The sequence below is a fragment of the Panthera onca genome, chromosome B1 (genome assembly GCF_046562875.1).
Source record: "Panthera onca isolate mPanOnc1 chromosome B1, mPanOnc1 haplotype 2, whole genome shotgun sequence".
Lineage (NCBI taxonomy): Eukaryota > Metazoa > Chordata > Mammalia > Carnivora > Felidae > Panthera > Panthera onca.
Genome location: NC_138342.1, coordinates 31168065 through 31188331, shown reverse-complemented (window position 1 = coordinate 31188331; position 20267 = coordinate 31168065). Strand labels below are relative to the sequence as shown.

Below are 20267 nucleotides of genomic sequence, written 5' to 3'. Positions count from 1 at the left end.
CCTTCTCCCTCCTCCTCCCCGACCCCCGGGGCTGGATTTCGCCTCCCTCCCCGTGCCTTTGTTGAATTCTGTGACTTTTCCGAAGTAATCAAACTGAGAATTGCCTCACCCCATTTTTTTTTTTTTCCACCCTGGCAGAAGGAAGTAAAGAAATAAAAACGACCTGCGAGAGAAGTCGGGGAAATAATGCCCCCAAGCCGAGGTCGGCAGGAGGCAAGCCCGCGGCGGGGCCCGACACGCGGGGCGGGGGACCGTCCCTACCTGGGGCCGGACGGCGGCGGCGGCGGCGGGGTCGGGGTCGGGGCGCCCATGGCTTCGCCGGCCTCGGGCGGCGGCGCCGGGAAACGCCAGAGGCTCAGCGCCGCCCGGAGCCCGCCGCGCTCGCAGCGGCCGCCCCGGCGCCGTCATTGGGCCGGCGCGTCACGTGGCGCGGCCGGCGGGCGAGCCTCCCCGGCACGCGTAACCCTTTACCTGCGCGCCCCGGACCGCGCGGGGCCCCGGCGGCTCGACCCCCCGACCCCCGGAGCCGGGCTGGCCCTCCCTCCCCGCGCGCGGAAGCAGCAAACCCGGGCGCTCGCGACGATCCGGGCGCGTGCCCACCGCCTGCCGGTGCCGGGAAACGTCTCGGTGCCTACTTTTCTGTCGCGCTGGACAGAGAAGGGAGCCCCCTGTGAATCCGTACGTGCACGTAAGCGCACCCCCTGGCAAACAGACCTGTACCCCTCACCCCGGTGTTTTTGTGTGTTTGTTTCCTTCTCAGTTCTGGTTCATCCGCTGAGACTCGCTGTGTGCACTATCGCCTGCCTGCACCATCAGAGATGATGGGCTGACACACAGCGCGGACGCTGCCACGACGTAACTCCTAGGGAAGCTGAACACACTCGCCTGCACCCTGGACACCAAAGTGGGAGTTGGGCGAGGCCACGCTTTCCCCCTTCCCTGTCTTTTCCCGGGCTCTTGGCACCGCGGCCGCAGCCCTGCGTGCACACCTGCTGAGCTCCACGCGGTACTTTGTTGCAGTGCGTGCACCTAAGGTGGGTGGAGAGCTGGGGGCTCTTCCTTAAAATAGTAACTACTTAGGTTTTGGAGATTCTTTTCACCTGTGCTCCCTAGTGGAGTTGGGTTTGACAGGAAAATGCGTTAAGCAACTGCGCCACCTAGCTCACCCTCTTCTCTCCTCTTCCAACCGTCCAGGGAGAGCCAGGATACAATAGGATGCTGGAGAAGCAGCGGGACGGAATACTATTTAAAGACGGACATGCTGTCCTTAGTTGTTAATGTGTCCACTGCAGTGATTCCTGCCCCATTTACACGTATGTCAGGATTTGTGGGAGAAAGCTCATTTTTAAAAATCTTGCCAGTTGTCTAGTACCTACATGCTTTAAAATGATAGATGTAGAGAGAAGTTCTATGCTCTTTTGCATTATTTTCTGATAAAACGCGTTGTCATAATAGAGGCCCCTCATGCCCAACGTCTAGTGGACGCTTTACTGTCCACAGAATATTGGTACATGTCTCAGTTAATTTGTTCTGACCAAAAAGCCATTGGTATTTATCTTCGGTTTCAGAGTGTGATTGGTTCCCAGACTAGCAGAATCAGCTTCATCTGGAGGAATCTAGTAAAAATGCAAATTTTGGGGCTCCACCCCAGACATACTGATTCTGAAATAGGTGGGGATAGGGAGGGTGAAGAAGTAACCTTTTTTTTTTTTTTTTTTTAAACAAATCTTCTTTTAACAAATGATGGATGTTCTAGTTTGAGAACCACTGCACTAAGGGACTCAGGTACCTTCATCTATCAGGCTGGGATTCTATACAGTCAGAAGTGGTGGTGTTATTGATTGTCTTAATTCAGTGTTACATAATTTGTCCTATTGATACACTGAGACAAAGCCCTCCCATGTGTCTATACACGAGTCGTCTGTACTCCATGCAGATCATGTAGAATGCCTCATGGAGGAGGCCTGAGGGGATCCGTGTGAAAAACACAGGCGAAAAACCTCTGGTTTCTTGATGTCTGTGGAAGTGAAATACCATGATTCAGTTAGTATTTTAGGTGTGTTCATGTTTCCACTGGCATAGAAATCCTTCCGAACCGATGAGTCGCGAAAGATAGAAAAACCAGGGGTGCCTGGCTGGCTCAGTCGGCTAAGTGTCCGACTGTGGCTCAGGTCATGATCTCATGGTTCATAGGCTGCGTCAGGCTCTGTACTGACAGCTCAGAGCTCAGCACAGAGCCTGGAGCCTGCTTCGGATTCTGTCTCTGTCTCTCTCTGCCCCTCCCCTGTTCACGCTCTGTCTCCCTCTCTCTCTCAAAAATAAAAAACATTCAAAAAATTTTAAAGAAAAAGAAGGAAAAACTGATTTGAGTGGATTTGTCAATATAGTTCTAAATTTGTCAGCATTGTTCTAAAAAAAAGCCAGAATTTAAAAAAGTTTATGGTATTGGCTTACATTATAACCCAGAACAGCACCATATTTATGCATTTTAGACTTTTGGGAAAGAGGTCACGGTTGGATTCTTTCCCTTTAGCTCTGGTGTCTCCACTGGGTGGAAAGCACTTTTCCAGTTGCCTGCATGGATGTCTTTACTTTTGAACTCTCTAGGTCCACCTTTATTTTAGTATTTCCTTCATTTTTGTCTCCTAACCTATTCATTTTACATCTGTAATTCTACTGTCCACCCAGTTTCAGTTGGAGCTGGAATTATGTGTGTTCTCCGTTGTCTGTCACGTAGCTCTGTCAGTTAAGCCCTGAAATCATGCCTCCTCTTAGCGTCCTCACTGCTGCTGTCCTAAGATCGAGATCTTCTACTTTCTGCCAGATTATTGCAGTAGTTTCTTTACTGGTCCCCAGCTTCTGGTCTCTTCCATCTCTGATACACCTGACATCGTACTGCCTGAGTCATTCTAAAATACCATTTCATCCAGGCCTATCCCTGTCTCAGAACCTTTTCCACAATTCCCTATGAGCTACAGAATAAAGTTCAATTTGGTGGATGTATGTTTTTATTTAAATAAGCTCTGTGCCCAACATGGGGCTTGAACTCCCAACCCCAAGATTAAGAGTTGCATGCCCTACCCAATGAGCCAGCCAGGCACCTCCAGAGTAAAGTTTAAAAAGCCAACGTAGCATCTGAAGTCACCCACAGTATATGTTGACTCTTCCTGTCTTCCTTTTTTTGCTCACACAGATTCCCTCCCCTGAAATGTCTTTTTGACATTCTGACAGCTAAGTCCTGTTTATCCTTCAAGCCTCCGCTGTCACCTCCTCTCAGCCATCCTTTTTCAAGTTCCCAGTTCAAGTTCATTGCTCCTCTGCAGTGTGTTCTCAACACCTGCCATTCACTTTATCACAGTCTGTCTTACATCTAATTTAGTTGTGTCTCCTTTAGATTGTAGGATTCTGGAGGGCAGGGGTTGTGCAGGACTCATTTTCAAATCATCCTGGGGCATAAGCATAATGTCTTGGACAAAGCGAACACACAATATTTGTTGTGTCCTTGACCCTGGGAAAGAAGATGCTTCAGTTTGTTGAACAGCAAACTGCATGTATATGAAATGCTTTTATGAAAACGATAGCCAACTCCTGTACATTTTCTCAAAACTGAAAGAACAGGTGTAATCTTCAACTTAAAGGATTTAGATCAGAATCCAAGAAAGAATTCCCACCATGGGTAGTGGAATTGGGAGAGTTTTTGAAGGGGGCAATTTTTTTTTAATGTTTACTTATTTATTTTGAGAGAGAGAGACCACAAGCAGGGGAGAGGCAGAGAGAGAGGGAGAGAGAGAATCCCAAGTGGGCTCCATGCTCCGCACAGAGGCTGACGTGGGGCTCGATCTCACAAACCACAAGACCACCACCTGAGCAGAAATCAAGAGTGGGATGCTTAACTGACTGAGCCACCCAGGTGCCCCTCGAGGCGGCTAAATTCTAAACAGAAATGTCTAAGCTACATGAAGATGAAACCCAATAGGTAATTTCTTAATTTTTTCCCTAATGCCTTGATTTTAAGTTTCTCTAAGAATGATTGTTTCATGAAACTAGACACAGAGTTTCATCTGATTATTCCCTACTTATCATCACTTAAGCTCATCATTGCTAACTTGTTTAGAAAAATTTTTGTGTGTGTCTGTGTGTGTGCGAGAGGGGATTCTCAGTTCCAAGAGGCAAGAAACGGAAAAAGGTACATTTGGGAAGGCTCCCCCTTGGTCCCGCCCTCTCACCTGGAGGCAGTTTATGAGTGGGACAACTCCTTAGTTATCCTTCTTCCCACCTCTGCTCCAGGCCCCAGGAGGAAGCACACTGTCCTTGCACTTGCCCATAGAATCTTTTTGTTTTTCTGTTAAGACTGTGAAATCTTAGAAGGCACAGGCTACTTTACTAACCTTTGCAAAATGCCATGACCGAATAACTATTTGCTGAATGAGTACATCAACAATTGTGGTATACCTGAAAGTCCTGGGAGTTTTCAGAAACTTCCAGTGACCTTCAGAGCCTAGCCTGGTCTCTAATCTGCAAGTCAGAAAATATGTTATAGGTCATAATCCGTCAGTGCCTACTGGATACTCAATGCTATACTTTGTGTGCTTTGGAAAAGTAAACATTGATGTTATATTGACATCCTATTCAGCTATTCCCCCTGGATCTCTGTTTCTAGGTTTTTACATCTGTGAATTTAGAATAGTAACTCTACCTACATCATAAGGCCATTGTGGAGATGGCTTAGTACATACCGAGCTCCAAAAATAGCATCTGGTATACAGTAACCATGAAAAATTACTACTGGGGGCGCCTGGGTGGCTCAGTCGGTTAAGCGTCTGACTTTGGCTCAGGTCATGATCTCACGGTTCGTGAGTTCAAGCCCTGCGTCGGGCTCAGAGTCGAGCCCCAAGTCTGTGCTGACAGCTCAGAGCCTGGAGCCTGCTTCAGATTCTGTGTCTCCCTCTCTCTCTGCCCCTCCCCCACCTGCACTCTCTCTCTTGCTCTCTCTCTCACTCTCAAAAATAAATAAACATAAAAAAAAGTTTAAAAAAATTACTGACAATTTCTACCCTTGCCAAAGTTGGGGAAGAAAAACTCCACACAAATCTAAGTAGTTTATCTTTTTATTCATACAAACAATACATACACAAGACTGTACATTGTTTGAAGACCGCAATAATTTTCTAGTGTAACAACTCTGTAATAAAATTTAACTAAATGTAACATTTATGAAAATATAAATCTCTGATTGGGTAATTCTTCCCAACAATACAAAGTTTACATAAAAACATTCAATATGAGCTATCAGTTGCAAACAAGGTAGGAAAAATCATTCAAGTCACTTGTTAAACTCTATTGGCTGTTACATAGAATATTCACACACTACATTTAATCCATCTAGGCATTTAATTCTTAGAAATGTGTGGCATGGCGGTCCAACTGATCATGACAGGAATAGGAATGTGTTGCCTCAGAAGGCAATTGACTCATATAATCAACTTCAGGTGATTTCTACGTGGACTGGGCCTTCTCTGGGCTACCCCCTTTCTGGCTGGTAGCTAGACCAGGAGGAATATACTGAAAAAAAGTCTTTCACCACGGAGTAGGGTGTTTATATCTGAATCCCATCTCTGTATGCTTATGTGTCAAACTGCTTTCCAAAGTGAAATGCAATGAGCTTGGATTCCCTGTGGATCAGATCACTGCTTCTCCCACTAGCAAAAACAGTCAAGACGTCCCTACCTTTTTTTCTCACACTGGTCCTCACCATTCCTTATATAACGACTAGAGCAGAAGCTATCACTACCTTTGTTTTGCCGTTTACAAAAACGGTATAGCAGAGAGGCTAAAGATCTGTCTAGGCATACTCGGCGAGTTCCTGGTAGAGCTGGGCTGACAGCGCATCGTTTCCTTGGCCATTATCCTGCTGACACGCGTCACTGCTGTCACTTCCGAGCCAAACCAGACCCCCGCTACTGACAGACACCCTTCGCACAGTTGTCCAAGGACATGCCACGTGGAGGATATGGAAGGAAGAAAATCACTTTCCCTCTTTGGAGACGTGATTATTTTCTTTTAAATAAGTGCAGTCGTGTTTAAAAAGTGTTTGATACCATTTCACAGCTTCTGCTTTGAATGGGTGCGATTATAAAAGAGCCCCAAAGAGCCCTTGAGCAGAAAAAGGCTGACAGAGGGAGAAGCATACACAGAGTGTGGGGAAGTAAGAAAGTGATTACAAACAGGGACAATCAGGAACTTCTGGACACCCTTAAGATTTATGGAATATTTTAGCACAAAGACAGGCATATTCAGTTGTCCCCGAGTATTTGGTCATCTATCTGCGTTTTACACAGGAAAGAGGAGGAGTAAGAATAAGGCAAATGTCATCAGTGTTTCATAAGACGGCGTGTCGAGAAAGCTTTCTTTCTGGTAGGATTTACTGCAGGGATTTAGGAACTAGTGTATGCTTCCATTGAACTAACCGAGCAGCACAGGCTTGTGTTAGTACAAGGATGGAAATGAACAGATGTCTTGACCCAATCTGTGATGCCCTCTCTGTAATTCCTCTTTACACCTGGCACAAATAGTCATTCCAAAAAGACACGAGAAGATGGCGTGTTCGTATTCAGTGTGTTCTCCTGCAGCCCAGGAAGTCGTTTAAAAATCGTTAATGTTCCATGACAGGGAAGCCCTTGCGTGCAACTGTCCCAGCTGTGTCTTAACGAAGACCGACTCTGCGTGTTCGGTAGCCCTAGGATAGTGGTTAACTTAGCGCTCGTGCTCAGTACAATTTGTGGCCCCACGTTTCACGGCCTTTCCCTTGGGACACTGGGAGTACACTGGGGGCGTTTTGTTACGTTATTTTGCACCTCTGACCTCCCATCCATAGACTGGGTTTACACAGTTGTCAGGCTGGTAAAATGTAAGGAGAGATTAAGGCTCTGTTTACTTACGGCCACACAATCGTTAACGTTCACAGCTCCCAGTGATTTCTGTAGAACTAACCCCAGTCCGAGCAGTCTGTTTATAGTTCTAGCCTCTGTCATCTGAACCCGTGGTGTGGGTTCTGCGGCTGCTTCCCACACAGCTGATTTAAAAAATATTCCCCTGACTTTCAGTTGATGTAGCCGATTAAACACCATTTTGAGACATTCTCGGTCAAGACTTCATTCCCGGATTAATTTTGACACCCCCCCCCCCCAAAAAGAAGAGCAAACTCCAAACCAGTTCCACATTTCTGTGCCTTTGTCAAGCACGTTAACACTGGAACTTCAGTATCTGTCCTGTCTTTCAAGAAATGAGTAGTTTATCATTTGGGATACAGAAGATACTTTTCCCCCCCCCTTTTGTATGTGTATCGTTCATGTCTGCTGAGCAGGAAAAGCGTTCTGTCAGTTGTCGGGGGCATAGCTGTGGCCCCTGGATTCCAGGGCGGAGCACCCGCGGTCACAGCAGGGATTGTGTTTCTTGGAGGGTGTCGCCTCACTGGGCTCAGTGGAGTCGCTCACCGTGATGGGACTGTCTCTGGCAAAGACCTCAGTAGACTCTCTCCATAAGCAATCCACAGACACTTTGAAACAGTAACTGCTACACTTCGGCCGGGAGGCCTGTGTCGCGTTGTTGAAAATCTGCCTGCTATTTGACGTGGCGATCTTGATTTTCAGTGCAGCATCCACACGGTCGACCACCGTGTATATCCCTATACTGCCATCGTCAAAACCCACTATGATGTTCAGGTGCCTCTGTGAGAGGGCAAGAAAAGTTGGCGTTTTGTAAAGGGAACAAGCACCGATAATTTTGCCGTCAGCCAGCCTCATTACAATCAAACTGGATATCACGCCGTTCTCGTCCTCTTCCTCCCCGTTTCGGAAACAAATGTATACCAGGTAGCGACCATCTCGAGACAGCCTTTGCCGCCAGATGACCCCAGAGGCGTGAACCACCCGTAACTTACCGCTGTGCAAATCCAGTACGTTGATATTATCGTCTCCCCTGGATATAATGCCTAGCTTTCCGTTGGGAGAAATTTCGAAATCCTCCAGATTTTTCAAGAAGTTGTTGGGAAGCTGCACACGGCGACAGATCACCTCATCGGTCAGACTCCAGATATTCACGGTCTCGGCCGATGTGATAAACACAATGATGTCAGGACAGTCAGGGATCAATTTAAAACTTACAATGGTCGTGCCGTCTTCACAACAAAATTTCTTGGTGATGCTTCCGGTCCAGAGACTGACCGCCAGCACTTTGCTTTTGGTCATTCCCACCACGAAGGTATTCGCTGAGGTGATAAAGGCATTCTGCAAAGTGGTCAAAATGTTGCAGACCCTGTGGCCTGTGGCCAGTCTCCAAACCCTGGAGGCATTTTCCTCACACAGAGAGACCACAAACTGGTCATTGTGTGTAATTAGCAGCTGAGATATTCTCTGCCCGTTAATTCGGAAGAGGTTTTCGCCACTGCTGGTGTGCCAGACATACTGGCTGCTTTTGTCATCTGAGGTCACCATTACATCTCCAGAGGATGTCAACACGCAGTGTTCAACTATTCCTTCATGCTTAAACACTGCTTCAAGGAACCCACTGCTGAAATTCCACTTATGGACACAATCAGAGCCATCGAGGGAATAAATGATTTCCCCTCTAGCAGGTAACACCAGGCTTTGGATGGGCTTCCCAGTCTTATCTATGTTGGACATAGCCGTGATTATATCTATATCCCAGATGGAAAGAACACCACTGGTTGATAAAGATAGCAGCATGTTGTGGTGACTAGATTTCACCAACTTGACGATGGTCCCTGAGATTTCCTGTAAGCTTGCCATACATTGTCCCGTGTCCCGCCTCCAAAAAAACACAGCTGAGGTATTTTCCATGGTCGCGATGATGCAGTCTCCATTCTTGGACAGCACGGCAGATATAAAGCGTTCATTGTGCTTAGCTCTGAACTTTTCAGCCACCTTCCACATGCCAGTATCTAAGAGCTCGATGCTGAGGGCTTTACAGATCAGAATTGCGTTTTGGTCCTCTGAAAGTTCAATGCTGACCACCTCGCTGTCTTCTCTTCTGCAGTCAAAGTCGTCAGTCAGCTGGGGACTGGAAATGTCCTCAGTATTCCAAACAGAAAGGCTTCCCTCACTATCTACCATTACCATTTCTTGAGCCGTGTCCAAGATAAGAAGAAACTTCACAAACCCACCCGAAAATTCAGATGTCACTGTACATAACTTTTCTCCACTCCCTAAATGAAATATGGTAGTGGTGTTCAGGTACTGTCCACAGAAAGCATACATGCCATCCAGAGAGCACTGGACACAGGTCACTTCGTACCAGCAGTGGAACTGGTAAAGGGGCCATCCGTAGAGCAGATCGATGACAGTGACATCTTTGCTGGCTTCAAGCCACGCAAGGGCGTGGTTGACCGACAGGGTAAATCCATTGATGTAGGTGGAGCCGCTTCCGTGCTTGGTCCCTTTGATTTCCACTTCAGACAGAAGACAAGAATTCACATTGTCATAAACCAACAAGGTGTTATTTGTCGTAGCCACCACAAGATACTTCTCGTCACTGGTGAGTTTCATGCCCAGGATGACAGACTGGGCTGTGGTGATTTGCCTGAGCAGCTGACGAGTTTCCACATCCCACGTGCTGATGGAACCATTTTCTAAAGCTGCAAGGACAGTACTCGGGTTACAGGTGGGCAGAATCTCGGTGACATGCAGGTGACTAGATGACAAAGGAAGACGCTCCGGGCTATATGTCACGTCCATGGATGAATGTAACGGCACAATGGAGCAATATTTGGGCCCGTCTTTGTCACATTCTAAAAGGAGGTGTCTAAGTTTGGGCAGGGAACTCACGACAGGCAGCAGTCTTTGCTGAAGCTCTGCTGAAAGGGAGCCCGGAAATGCAGTGACCTTGTTTTTGATGCCACGGAGAGTGCTCGCCAGGAACTTCAGCTCCTTCTCTTGAGAGTAGGTGTAAGCCAGCTCGATGTCTGAAAGCACTTTGTCGAACTGGCCGATTTTGATCATGGTGTAAAGCCAGCTGAAGTTCATGATGATTCCGTAAAGCAGGTCTTCGGTTTTTCCACACCTTGTCAGGTGGTGCAAGAGCTCAGACATTTTCCGATGATTGACGAAAAAGATGTCCGGCTCCAGGGGATTACACTGGAAAACCCAGGGCTGGTCTGGAGCCTGTCTGTCAAAGGAGGCCTGTTCCATGAAGTGCTTTTCTTCCTCCAGCAGGCTTCTGCTCTCCAAGTCAAGGCAGCCATTCAAGTAGGGGTCTTCGAGGCAGAAAGCTTTCCTCCTGCCCCCTGACCAGACTCCCAGGAAGTAGTCTGCCAGGATGGTGTGCATCTCACGCAGGTCACTGTCGTCCTGCAGATACAACTTCTGGGCTATGAGGTGCAGGTGTCTGTTGGCCCAGACCAGGAGTGTGACGTTCTTCACGTGTCTTTCTATCAAGTATCCGCTGAGACCTTCCTTGAGCCTCGCGATGTACAGATAAGGTACTCTCAGGGGATTGCTGGGCCTAGCGTTCTCATTGAGCTCATTCATGACACTGTTGTCTAGGGCCAACACATCCTCCAGTTCCATTTCACTCAAACCCATTTTGGCCATGGTGATGTAACCAAGAGCCCTAGAGACCAGTTTCTGACCACACTTCTTTTCCAAGGACCAGAATAGCTGCTCAATACTTTCATGAACGGTGACACAGAGGGAGGATTCATCGACGTCTTTATGAGATCTCCAATGCCTCACCTCCCTGAAGGTCAGGTTCACAAACATGGGCAGCGTGCACTTGGAGAATGCGTTGTTCACATAAATCTGCTGGCCTGATGTGACCTTCCTTTTGACCCGCAGCAGCTGGTGTTTGAGGACCTGGCTGCACATCTTCCTGTCCCGGGGAATCAGCTCGATGTAGTTGGCTTCTTCGTGGATAAGGCACCTCAGTTTCTGTAAGATTCCATGTCTGTTGGGCAGTGTGGACAGGACTATTCGAACAAAGCGGGGAAGGTGAGCTGGGAGCCACCAAAGCTTCCTGGCCTCATCACCCTCTGAGAGCTGCTCTAGGGCATCGAATATTATTACTAGAGGTCTCTGCAATGAAGACTCATTCAAAAGGTTTATAAATAAGTCACGAAGGTCATGGATTTTCTTAGGATAGCTTTGAACCAGACACCGGTAGTTAACTGCCAATTGTTCACAAACGCTTAGAAGGAGAGTCTTAAGGTCAGTACTCATGTCTGTGGTTCCTAGAAATCTCACGACGACTACTGGGTCAGATTCTGGTCCTGTGTCTTCATGTAGCCAGCCATAAGCCTAAAACGTAAAGGTAGTGTTTAGAATGGTAATATATATTCACATATATGTACACGTATAACACGTACAACAGCATTTCCTCTCTCCAGAGGTCAGACTGCTGGTAACCCTGACCATGCAGAGAGTGGCTTAGAACCAGGAAACCTTCTGAGAAGATCAAAGAGCTATCACAAAGCTCATGCACTAAAATCTATAGGTGAGACCCTCAGGATCACTGTACCGAAGGTAATAAAATAGTGATAAAAGTATTATTCAATCACAAGGCAGCACTTAGCTTGTATTCTAAAAGTTACAAAGTATTTCACAAACAAAATCTGCATATCCAGTATGGTCAGTTTTTCATCACTGAATCCTATTTCCTGGAATGGTTGTTGGCACACAGTAGGTGCTTAGTATTTGTTCAATGAATAGATTAAGTAGTGATTTGCACATTATATTGCATCAGATATTTTCATTAATTGAGATCACGTATGGCTGATCAAATTCCTAGTTAATTAGAATGCAGTAAAAATAATACTAAGATACTGAATATAATCTTGTATGATTCAGAGATACAGGGTCATCTTTATGATTATTTATCACTGTCATAAAAATCTATATAGGGGCGCCTGGGTGGCTCAGTCAGTTGGGCGGCTGGCTTCAGCTCAGGTCATGATCTCGCGGTCTGTGGGTTTGAGCCCCGTGTCAGGCTCTGTGTTGGCAGCTCAGAGCCTGGAGCCTGCTTCCGATTCTGTGTCTCCCTCCCTCTCTGCCCCTCCCTTGCTTGCTCTCTGTCTCTTTCTCAAATAATAAACATTAAAACAAATCTATATAATGCTGGCTAAAATTTTGTTAAATTTTGCATTTTTATAACAGACAGCTTACCATATATATAAACAGTTATCAGCCCTAGCATTCTGTCACTGTAGGATAGATGGATTATAGTATCATTTTACAGCAGAGTAAACTGAGGCCCAGACTGTAGAAATGACTTGCTCAGAGTTAAATGGTTACCAAGAGACAAAGCTGGAGTTATTTATTCTTTTTCTCTTGAAATTGTAGAGTTAAGGAGATAACATATATAAAGGGGCTGCTAAGTTTAGTATTTCTCTGTCTGGAAAGGCAAAGACAAGAAGGGATATGATCAAAGTGTAAAACAGATTCCAAAGTCTATTTTTAGGGAAATAATGTCTTTTAGTAACCCTTGGAATTTACCAAGGATACTCCTTAGGAAACATATTTTATAAATGAGTAAGTAAGTGTATGAAACTTGGTTCCTCAAGATATATAGTTCAAGGCACCTGGGTGGTTCAGTCAGTTAAGCGTCCGACTTCAGCTCCAGGTCATGATCTCATGAGTTTGAGCCCCACACCCAGCTCTGTGGGCTGTGCAGTGATAGTGCGGAGCCTGCTTGGGATTCTCTCCCTCTCCCTCTCTCTCTGCCCCTCCCCTACTTGCGCTCTCTTTCTCTGTCTCAAAATAAATAAATAAATTTAGGGGGGAAAAAAAAGATCTAGTTCAGGTTAAGGTATGAGTAAGTTTGGAAAAAAGTAAGGATGTCAGTTTCAGCATGAGCTATTCAGGAAAAGAAGCAGCTTATTGTTTACCCCCAACCTTTGAGGTTGATATGGAAGAAGATAATCCTGCCGTCCTACTACAACTGTCCTTCAGTGGCAAATCAGAGAACGCAGTATTTTGTCCCTCCGTGGATTGCTTATGATGATTATGTGCATTGTCCTCTCTCCTGCTAGTCATGCGTTGTTGAGAGTATGATATCTGTAGAGAGTGCCTCTCTGATCATGAGCTTGTGTCCATGGAAATGTTAGGCATGTAGGAGATAATCTCAAGATAAACACAAGATGTCTGTCTGCATCCTGACAAGGGACATGAAGTCACAAAGAGAGCACAGGTTGTCATCGGCGGGACAGACATTCCCCAGGAGAGAGGCGAGTGGAGCAGAGGCAGTGGACGTAGAAACAGGTAAGGCTTCTTGTGGCACCAGGGTCCTGGACTGTGAGTAGACACACTGGTGGCTGAACAAAACGTCCAGAAGAATGAGAGCTCAGAAAACCATTTCTCGGGGCACCTGGGTGGTGCAGTTGGTTTAGTGTCCAACTTTGGCTCAGGTCATGGTCTTGTGGTTCGTGGGTTCAAGTCTTGCATCGTGCTCTGTGCTGACAGCTCAGAGCCTGGAGCCTGCTTTGGATTCTGTGTCTCCTCTCTTTCTGCCCCTCCCCTACTTGCTCTCTCTCTCTCTCTCAAAAATAAATAAACATTAAAAACAAAACAAGACATTTCTCAAGTTGACCAACTCAACTGTCACCACCCTCTGCCCCTGGGGGGACTGTTTATCTCTACAGGCTCATCAGCACATCCTTCACAGTTCTTTACCTCCTGGGCTACAGCACGCACAGTTGCATCCCATGCACATTTAATATAGTCGAGTCCAACAACATTTGTCCCTTCAACCACCTCACCCTTCCCTCTTCCAGAGTAAAAGAGCCCTCAAGTGAACGTGAAATGGTGTGCATGGTTGTTTTCTCCTTGGATTTCAGCTCCTATGTGCTCCTCGTAGCGTTGCTGTCTTGCTTACTTGGAACAACTCTAAAGTTTGAAGGTTCACATACAAATTAGTATTCAAACATACACGCACACAAAACTTACTTTGACACAGCATGGGTCTTAAATGCAAGCCTGCCACTGCTTTTGGTATTCAATTAGAAAAGAACTATGTTATTTAACGCTAGAGGAAAAACCAGCAGCTGGGCTTGGCATATTAAGAAATGGCAAATTAACTTCCCTAAGGGCTTTTAAAAAAATGTTCATTTATTTTAAGAGAGAGAGATTGAGAGGGCGCGTGCGGATGAGCTGGGAGAGGGAGAAAGAGAACCCTTAGCAGGTGCCATGCTGTGAGCGGGAGCCTGACTCAGGGCTCGATCTCATCTGAGATCATGTCCTGAGCCCAAGTCAAGAGTTGGACACTTAAACCACTGAGCCACCCAGGCGCTCCTCCTGAGGACTTTTTAAGAGTAAGCTCATGCACCTGATTTTTGCCAGTGTGCTTACTCAGGAACCTAATCTCGATATAAGTTGGAACACAACTGTCCCCGCTCTTGTCCTCAAGATGACCTGCCTGAGATTGTGTAGCATGTGACAGATGACAAGGGTGTTTTGTGAAGGTGAAGGAAGCTGTGTTCTCGGGAGAGTAACCACAGGAACGACAGTATAGGGACGCTGAAGTAATGCCAGGATAATGTAGACCATCAGGCTTGGAGAGCAAGTGCACAGGAGCTCAAAATGGAACTAGTTTCATCCAGTTTAGACTGACATGCCAAGACAATAGACACCGCATTCCAGAGTGAGGTTCCAGACCATCATGCAAGATTTGTAAGGGACTTGTGAAAACCAGTTTTGCTGCCTTTAGTGGACTACTCACCTTCAGCCTAAAGAGGCGTTTCAAGAGGCCAAGAAAAACACTGGAGGTTAGGGTGCTGGGGGGCATATCTATGACCACTCAGTCCCAAAGGGGAGGGCTGAGAGATGTCCCCACTTCTCGCCCAGGGAAAGGGGCAGTGATGGACCACTTATGGGGTGTCCCCCAGAGCTGGGGAGACAGATGTCATCAGATGCCTGAGAAATATGGAGGTTGACCGACAAGACTGGCTAGCTGCTGGGATGGAGGAGTGATGGAGAGCTGCTGTATTGCAACTGGAGTTTCACAGGGCAAAAAGTACCTGCATGTCCCCCATGGGTCAGATATGGGCCACTGGCAAGACTGAGCTGACTGAAGTTTTGGTTGGTTCTGTTTGCCCCAGGTCCTGTCCAAGGGAGCTTACTGGGCCATGGACCTTGGCAGAAAGGTATTAGAAGTGTGGCTGCATGTCCAGGAGCCATGGAAGTGACCAGCTGGAAAAAAAAATGCATCATCCTGTGTTTAGGGAACTGTAGGTAAGATGCTCAGTGAGTACAGGTCAAGGGATGTGGGAGGGAAAGGACATCCAGGAAACTAGAAAAAGGCCTCAGAAGAAATAGGAGGCAGCTTTGTAAGCACCTGCCAAGACTAGAGAGGGTGGAACCCAATATTCAGAACACTACTGTTCACGTAAGAACTTTCTGGCCACCTTACCTTTCCTATATCCCCGAAGCCACAACCCTATAGGAGTCACAGCCCTACAAGGGTCTAGTGCTTGAGGTTCGGGATGGAGGGGAAGAAGTACTATGTGGTGAAAGAAGGAGAAGACAATCACATCCCCACTTCCCACAGCAGGTGCCATGCTTACAGTGAGCCCCAGCTGCGGGAGAGAAATATAAACTCAAGTTTTAATTATCACCTTAGACTGGACATATTTAATTTCTGAACTGAGAATGACTCAGTGTCCAGAGTGACTGGAGGGCTTGTCTGTGGTGATAGAGCTGAGAGGAGCTGTGAGATCTGCCCTGGTTTCCATCCAAATGGGAATGAGCCCCACAACATGAGTTTGACCAAAGAGAGAAAAAAATAAAGCTGTTGCCTAACTGCACCCGATGTGCCTTATTCTTTCACTCTGACTGTTACACCAGCATAAGAGAGACACTGAAGTATCCATTCCACAAAGACGAATAAAAATTCACAGAAAATGGAAATGACTGTGACCAACTCATCTTCTCTGCAAAGTAAAAGATTGTTACAAACAAGCAGGTGAAAGAATAGGCTTTTACCTTCTTTGCCACCTCAGCCAGCAGGAGGGTCTTCCCGGTGCATGGTCCACCGTATATGACGAGAGGGTTGATGGGCCCAGTTTTGCTCGGAAGAACATATTTATGCACTATGTTGAGAGACTCACATTTGTACTCGTAGAAGGAGGCGTATGTCTTACATAATGACGAATGCTGGAGGATTTCATCGTAGAGCGTGTCAGTTTCGGTGTCAAAATTCTGTTGAACGGTTGCCTGAATTATATCGATCATGTCCTCATAAAATTGCTTACCGAGTCCTTCTATGTAATGATTTTCTATTTCTTGGGAATATCCCAGTTTCATGTCGCAATGAGTAACCGACGTGTACACTCTCAGATTAGATGACGCAACAATAGTAGGAATAAATTCATCCCTGAGTTTTATCAGCTTCTCTTGGGCTTCTGCGTCCCGCATAATCCTTGGTTCTGCTCCAGTTATATCCATGTACTTTCCCATCTCTGGGATTTTCACAAAACGTTCAATGTTCGCAATTTTCCGAATGTAGCAGACACACTTCTTTAGGAATGCTGGAGTTTGCTTTCCTAGAGCAAAGTCAAACTCGTCCTCTATCGCTGAAAGAAAACATGGCACGGGGTTTATTGTCTACAGCAAAGGAGCGGTGGGCCTGCACCCCCAGTACTTATCTCTCTAGTCGCTGGGGGAGACTGTTTAGCTTGCAGTGTGGAGCAGAGTTGTCTGTAGATTACTCTCTTGACTCCTTAATTTCCTATCTGCCTTTTCCTAAACAGCTGGGAACCTAGGGGCGCCTGGATGGCTCTGTCGGTTAAGCGTCCGACTTCAGCTCAGGCCATGGTCTCACAGTCTGTGAGTTCAAGCCCTGCATCGGGCTCTGCGCTGGCAGTGTGGAGCCTGCTTCAGCTCCTTTCTCTCCCTCTCTTTGCCCCTCCCCCTTCCACGCACACACATGTGCATGTGCTCACTCTCTCTCTCTCTCTCTCAAAAATAAGTAAATAAATAAACCTGGGGGGAAAAAAAAAACCAGCCAGGAAACCAGGACACTGTGGGTTTTACTGAAAATTATTTAATTGCCTTCCCAGAGAAGTTGAACATAAGCATGAAAAAGAAAGGGTACCAAGTTTATGGTTGATTCTTTTAAGTTCCTGTTCAGCTTCTCTGACCTCAGGGGTTCTAATAGCGAAGAGCAGGGACCTGCTGGAGCCAGGCAGGAATGAGGAAGAGGCCAAATGACACATCCAGTTTACTTTTTGCTTGTCAGTGTCTCCTTTACAATGTGGCTTCACCATTGTGTTTGGGGTGCATTGTACCCCAGACAGGTATGTGTAAATACTAGTATAAGAGCATGTTCAGCATATAATCATGTTCTGATTATTGATCAATATGAATTACCCATATCACTGTAAATTCCATTATATCCATTGGAGCAGGTACAGAAAAGGGACTTAGTGTGTACATTTATTTATTTGAAAATAAACCGGGTTATGGCTTACAATATGCTTACAAGTAAATACACATTATAAATCACTGAGGCCCCATAGCAACATTTGAAACTGGAGCATTAGTAACAAAAACATCACTTGTGCATGATTTTAGGGAGGAAAAATAAAAAGAAATGAAATAATTAAACCAATGGCAATGAACTTTGAGGCAAGTAATCTTTTAAAACTGGCTCCCTCCCCACCCTCCTCTGCTTTCCTTCATCCAGTTGGTCTTAACTGAGTGTCTACTATGTGCCAGGTATGCTGCTAACTGCTCAGGATACAGTGTTGAGAGAAAATAGACAATGATGAGAGAAAAAGCCATTATGGCGTTTACAGTCTAGTAGAGGTTGGTGGACTTGAATCATTGAATCCCACAAAGAAATGTTTTATGACTTTTTTAGTCTTGTGAAGGAGAATAATATGGTACAATAAGAGCAAACCATTAGGAGGGCTACCCTACTTAGAGAATCAGGGAAGCCTTCCTTAAGGAGATGACTACTAGGCTATGATCTGATGGAAGAATTGGGGTTTGGGGTGGGCCATGAATATGCAGGGTGCGGGTGGCCAGAAGCTGAAAATATTCTGGGACGCCTTGGTGGCTCAGTTGATTAAGCATCTGACTTTGGCTCAGGTCATGATCTCTCACAGTTCATGAGTTTGAGCCCTGCATCAGGCTCTGCACTGACAGTGTGGAGACTGCTTGGGATTCTCCCTCTGTCCCTCTCCCACTCATGCTTTCTCTCTCTTTCAAAATAAATAGATAAACCTAAAAAAAAAAAAAAAAAAGAAAGAAACTGAAAACATTTCAATGTGCTTGCTGGCCACAACTCCAACATCAAACAAAACCCAGAACATACATGTATTCTATACAGTAACTATGAAGGAAGTCGGGAACTGTATTTTTAAGTGGTGCCTTTTTGTGGAACTCTCATGATAATTTTTTCAGTAATGATAGCAATCAATCAGAAGCGATGACTCAAGTAAAAAAGATATGTTTATAGCCAGCAGTGTGGAGTGAGCTGTGCTATGGTCCTCAGTACATAATACAAAGGGTTTTGATCAAGCAAGTTGGTTAATGAGGCCTGTTAAAGGACCTTATACAATCTACATCTACTCTTCTTTTTATGGGAGTAAGAACTTACTGTAATGTAGATGAGGAAGGCTGTAAGAAACCTACAGAAGGAGCCTTTGGCTCCTCTTTTCCGGCCATCTGTGTAACATGCCGGGGGGCACCCTGGATCAACCAGGTGCTACCTTCTGTGCGTCATGAGGAGGAAGGAGATGTCAACCTATAGCACGTATACCTAACAGATGATAACCAGAGATATGCACTGTTACCTCTGAGGCCCAGAAAACAAATCAACTGTAACCTGACATTGTTATCATTCCTATGGAAAGAATGTTTCAATCTGGAGTGTTGATTATAAAGGGATTGTAAGAAGAGATAGAGACAAACCAAGTTGGTAGAACCCATCTAAGCTTGGCTCAGGGGGGAAAAAAGAGGCTGTACATAAGAATGCCTGGTTGATGGTATAGACTTACTAAATATACCTGAATAAGTGAGTCACGTGAGACAAAGAAAACTCCATAGATATATTTCTAGAAACCAAGTGTATTCTTGTGATTTGGGGGGACTTTTATTAATAATTATTGATATTTATTTGCCTATAAATATTATAAATTTCCCCAGAAAATTCTTCCCGGAACACCATATTTGTTTTCTGTCTTTGCATTTTTCTAAATATCCTAAAGTTTAACTGGCCACAGCACTTGATGAAGATAACGTTAGGAGAGTTCCAGCCCTGGCAACTGTCATTCACGAGATATAAATCCCCAAAACTACTGTCCCTGAGACCACTCAGTTTTAATGTTCATAGTTGGACACTGTGTTGGGGTCTAGTTTATCTCTCTTCCTCTGCTGTTATTTTATGAAGGAGAAAGTGGGAGTGTGAAAAATTACATTCAGATATAAAGAGTTCACCTTCCCAGATGCTACCAAGTATTCATATTCCAACATTTCTGAAAATATTAATCTACTATATCCCCTTCAAAACACCGACACTTCCCCGGCCATTCTTATTTGTGTAGACATGGTCTTAAAATGAGCTTGAAATGTAAAACAAATAAAATTGTTAGAAGCATGCATATCTTTAAGAGATGTCTTCCAAGCAGAGAACAGTCCACAAGGAGTGTTTGTACTACATAGTATGAATATGAAGTTATTCATCTTCCTATGGTTGGCCACATGGACAGCGTTCTTTAGAGAAAATTAGGGGACAGTTTTTGTTGCTGAAATACTTGAACTGTATGATCCTAAATAAGAGGAAGCCTTCCCCAAATTGGCATCTCTTACATCACGAATAGGAAGGCTTTTGCTCTGGGCATTTTCTTCCATTACAGCACATTTTTAGGACCAGGTTTTGTTCTTGATAAACATGAAGAACTGGAGCCTCAAAATTGGATCAAAAAGATCCCAGAGGAACAAGGATATTTGTCAATCTGTGCATTCTAAAGATAGTACTTATTCTGGCCAATTTAAATATTTTCAGAGAGACCTAAAATCAGACCTAATTTTTGATAGCTTCCAGAGAATGCATTTCTCAAAAATACTTATAATTTCCCTAAGCTTGAAATACACGTATACAGAGAGAATGGTTTCAAGTGCCTTTTAGGTTTTCATAGATTCTTTGTCACGTCATTCACAAAACCAACCTGCAAACGCATCTGCCGTTGCTTTTTCCTCAATAATTCTTCATTATCAGTTTTAAAAATAAATGTTCTATATCTGATTATTTTTACCCAG

General features: G+C 45.3%; 2 protein-coding genes across 2 annotated transcripts in view; both read right to left on the bottom strand.

Annotated features, from left to right (window-relative positions):
* PGCKA1 (PDCD10 and GCKIII kinases associated 1) overlaps positions 1 to 394 on the bottom strand; it is an 87023-nt gene extending 86629 nt beyond the window's left edge. Inside the window, exon 1 of the mRNA XM_081795504.1 lies at positions 262 to 394. The gene's annotated coding sequence lies outside the window, so the exon portion shown is untranslated. The remainder of the gene's footprint in view (positions 1 to 261) is intronic.
* Positions 395 to 5109: 4715 nt separating this feature from the next.
* The window catches only part of NWD2 (NACHT and WD repeat domain containing 2), a 185696-nt gene continuing 170538 nt past the window's right edge, over positions 5110 to 20267 (bottom strand). The window contains exons 6-7 of the mRNA XM_060655267.3: positions 15987 to 16576; positions 5110 to 11309 (exon numbers count right to left, since the gene is read on the bottom strand). Coding sequence (XP_060511250.1) covers positions 7377 to 11309; positions 15987 to 16576 — 4523 coding nt within the window. The 3' untranslated portion in view covers positions 5110 to 7376. The remainder of the gene's footprint in view (positions 11310 to 15986; positions 16577 to 20267) is intronic.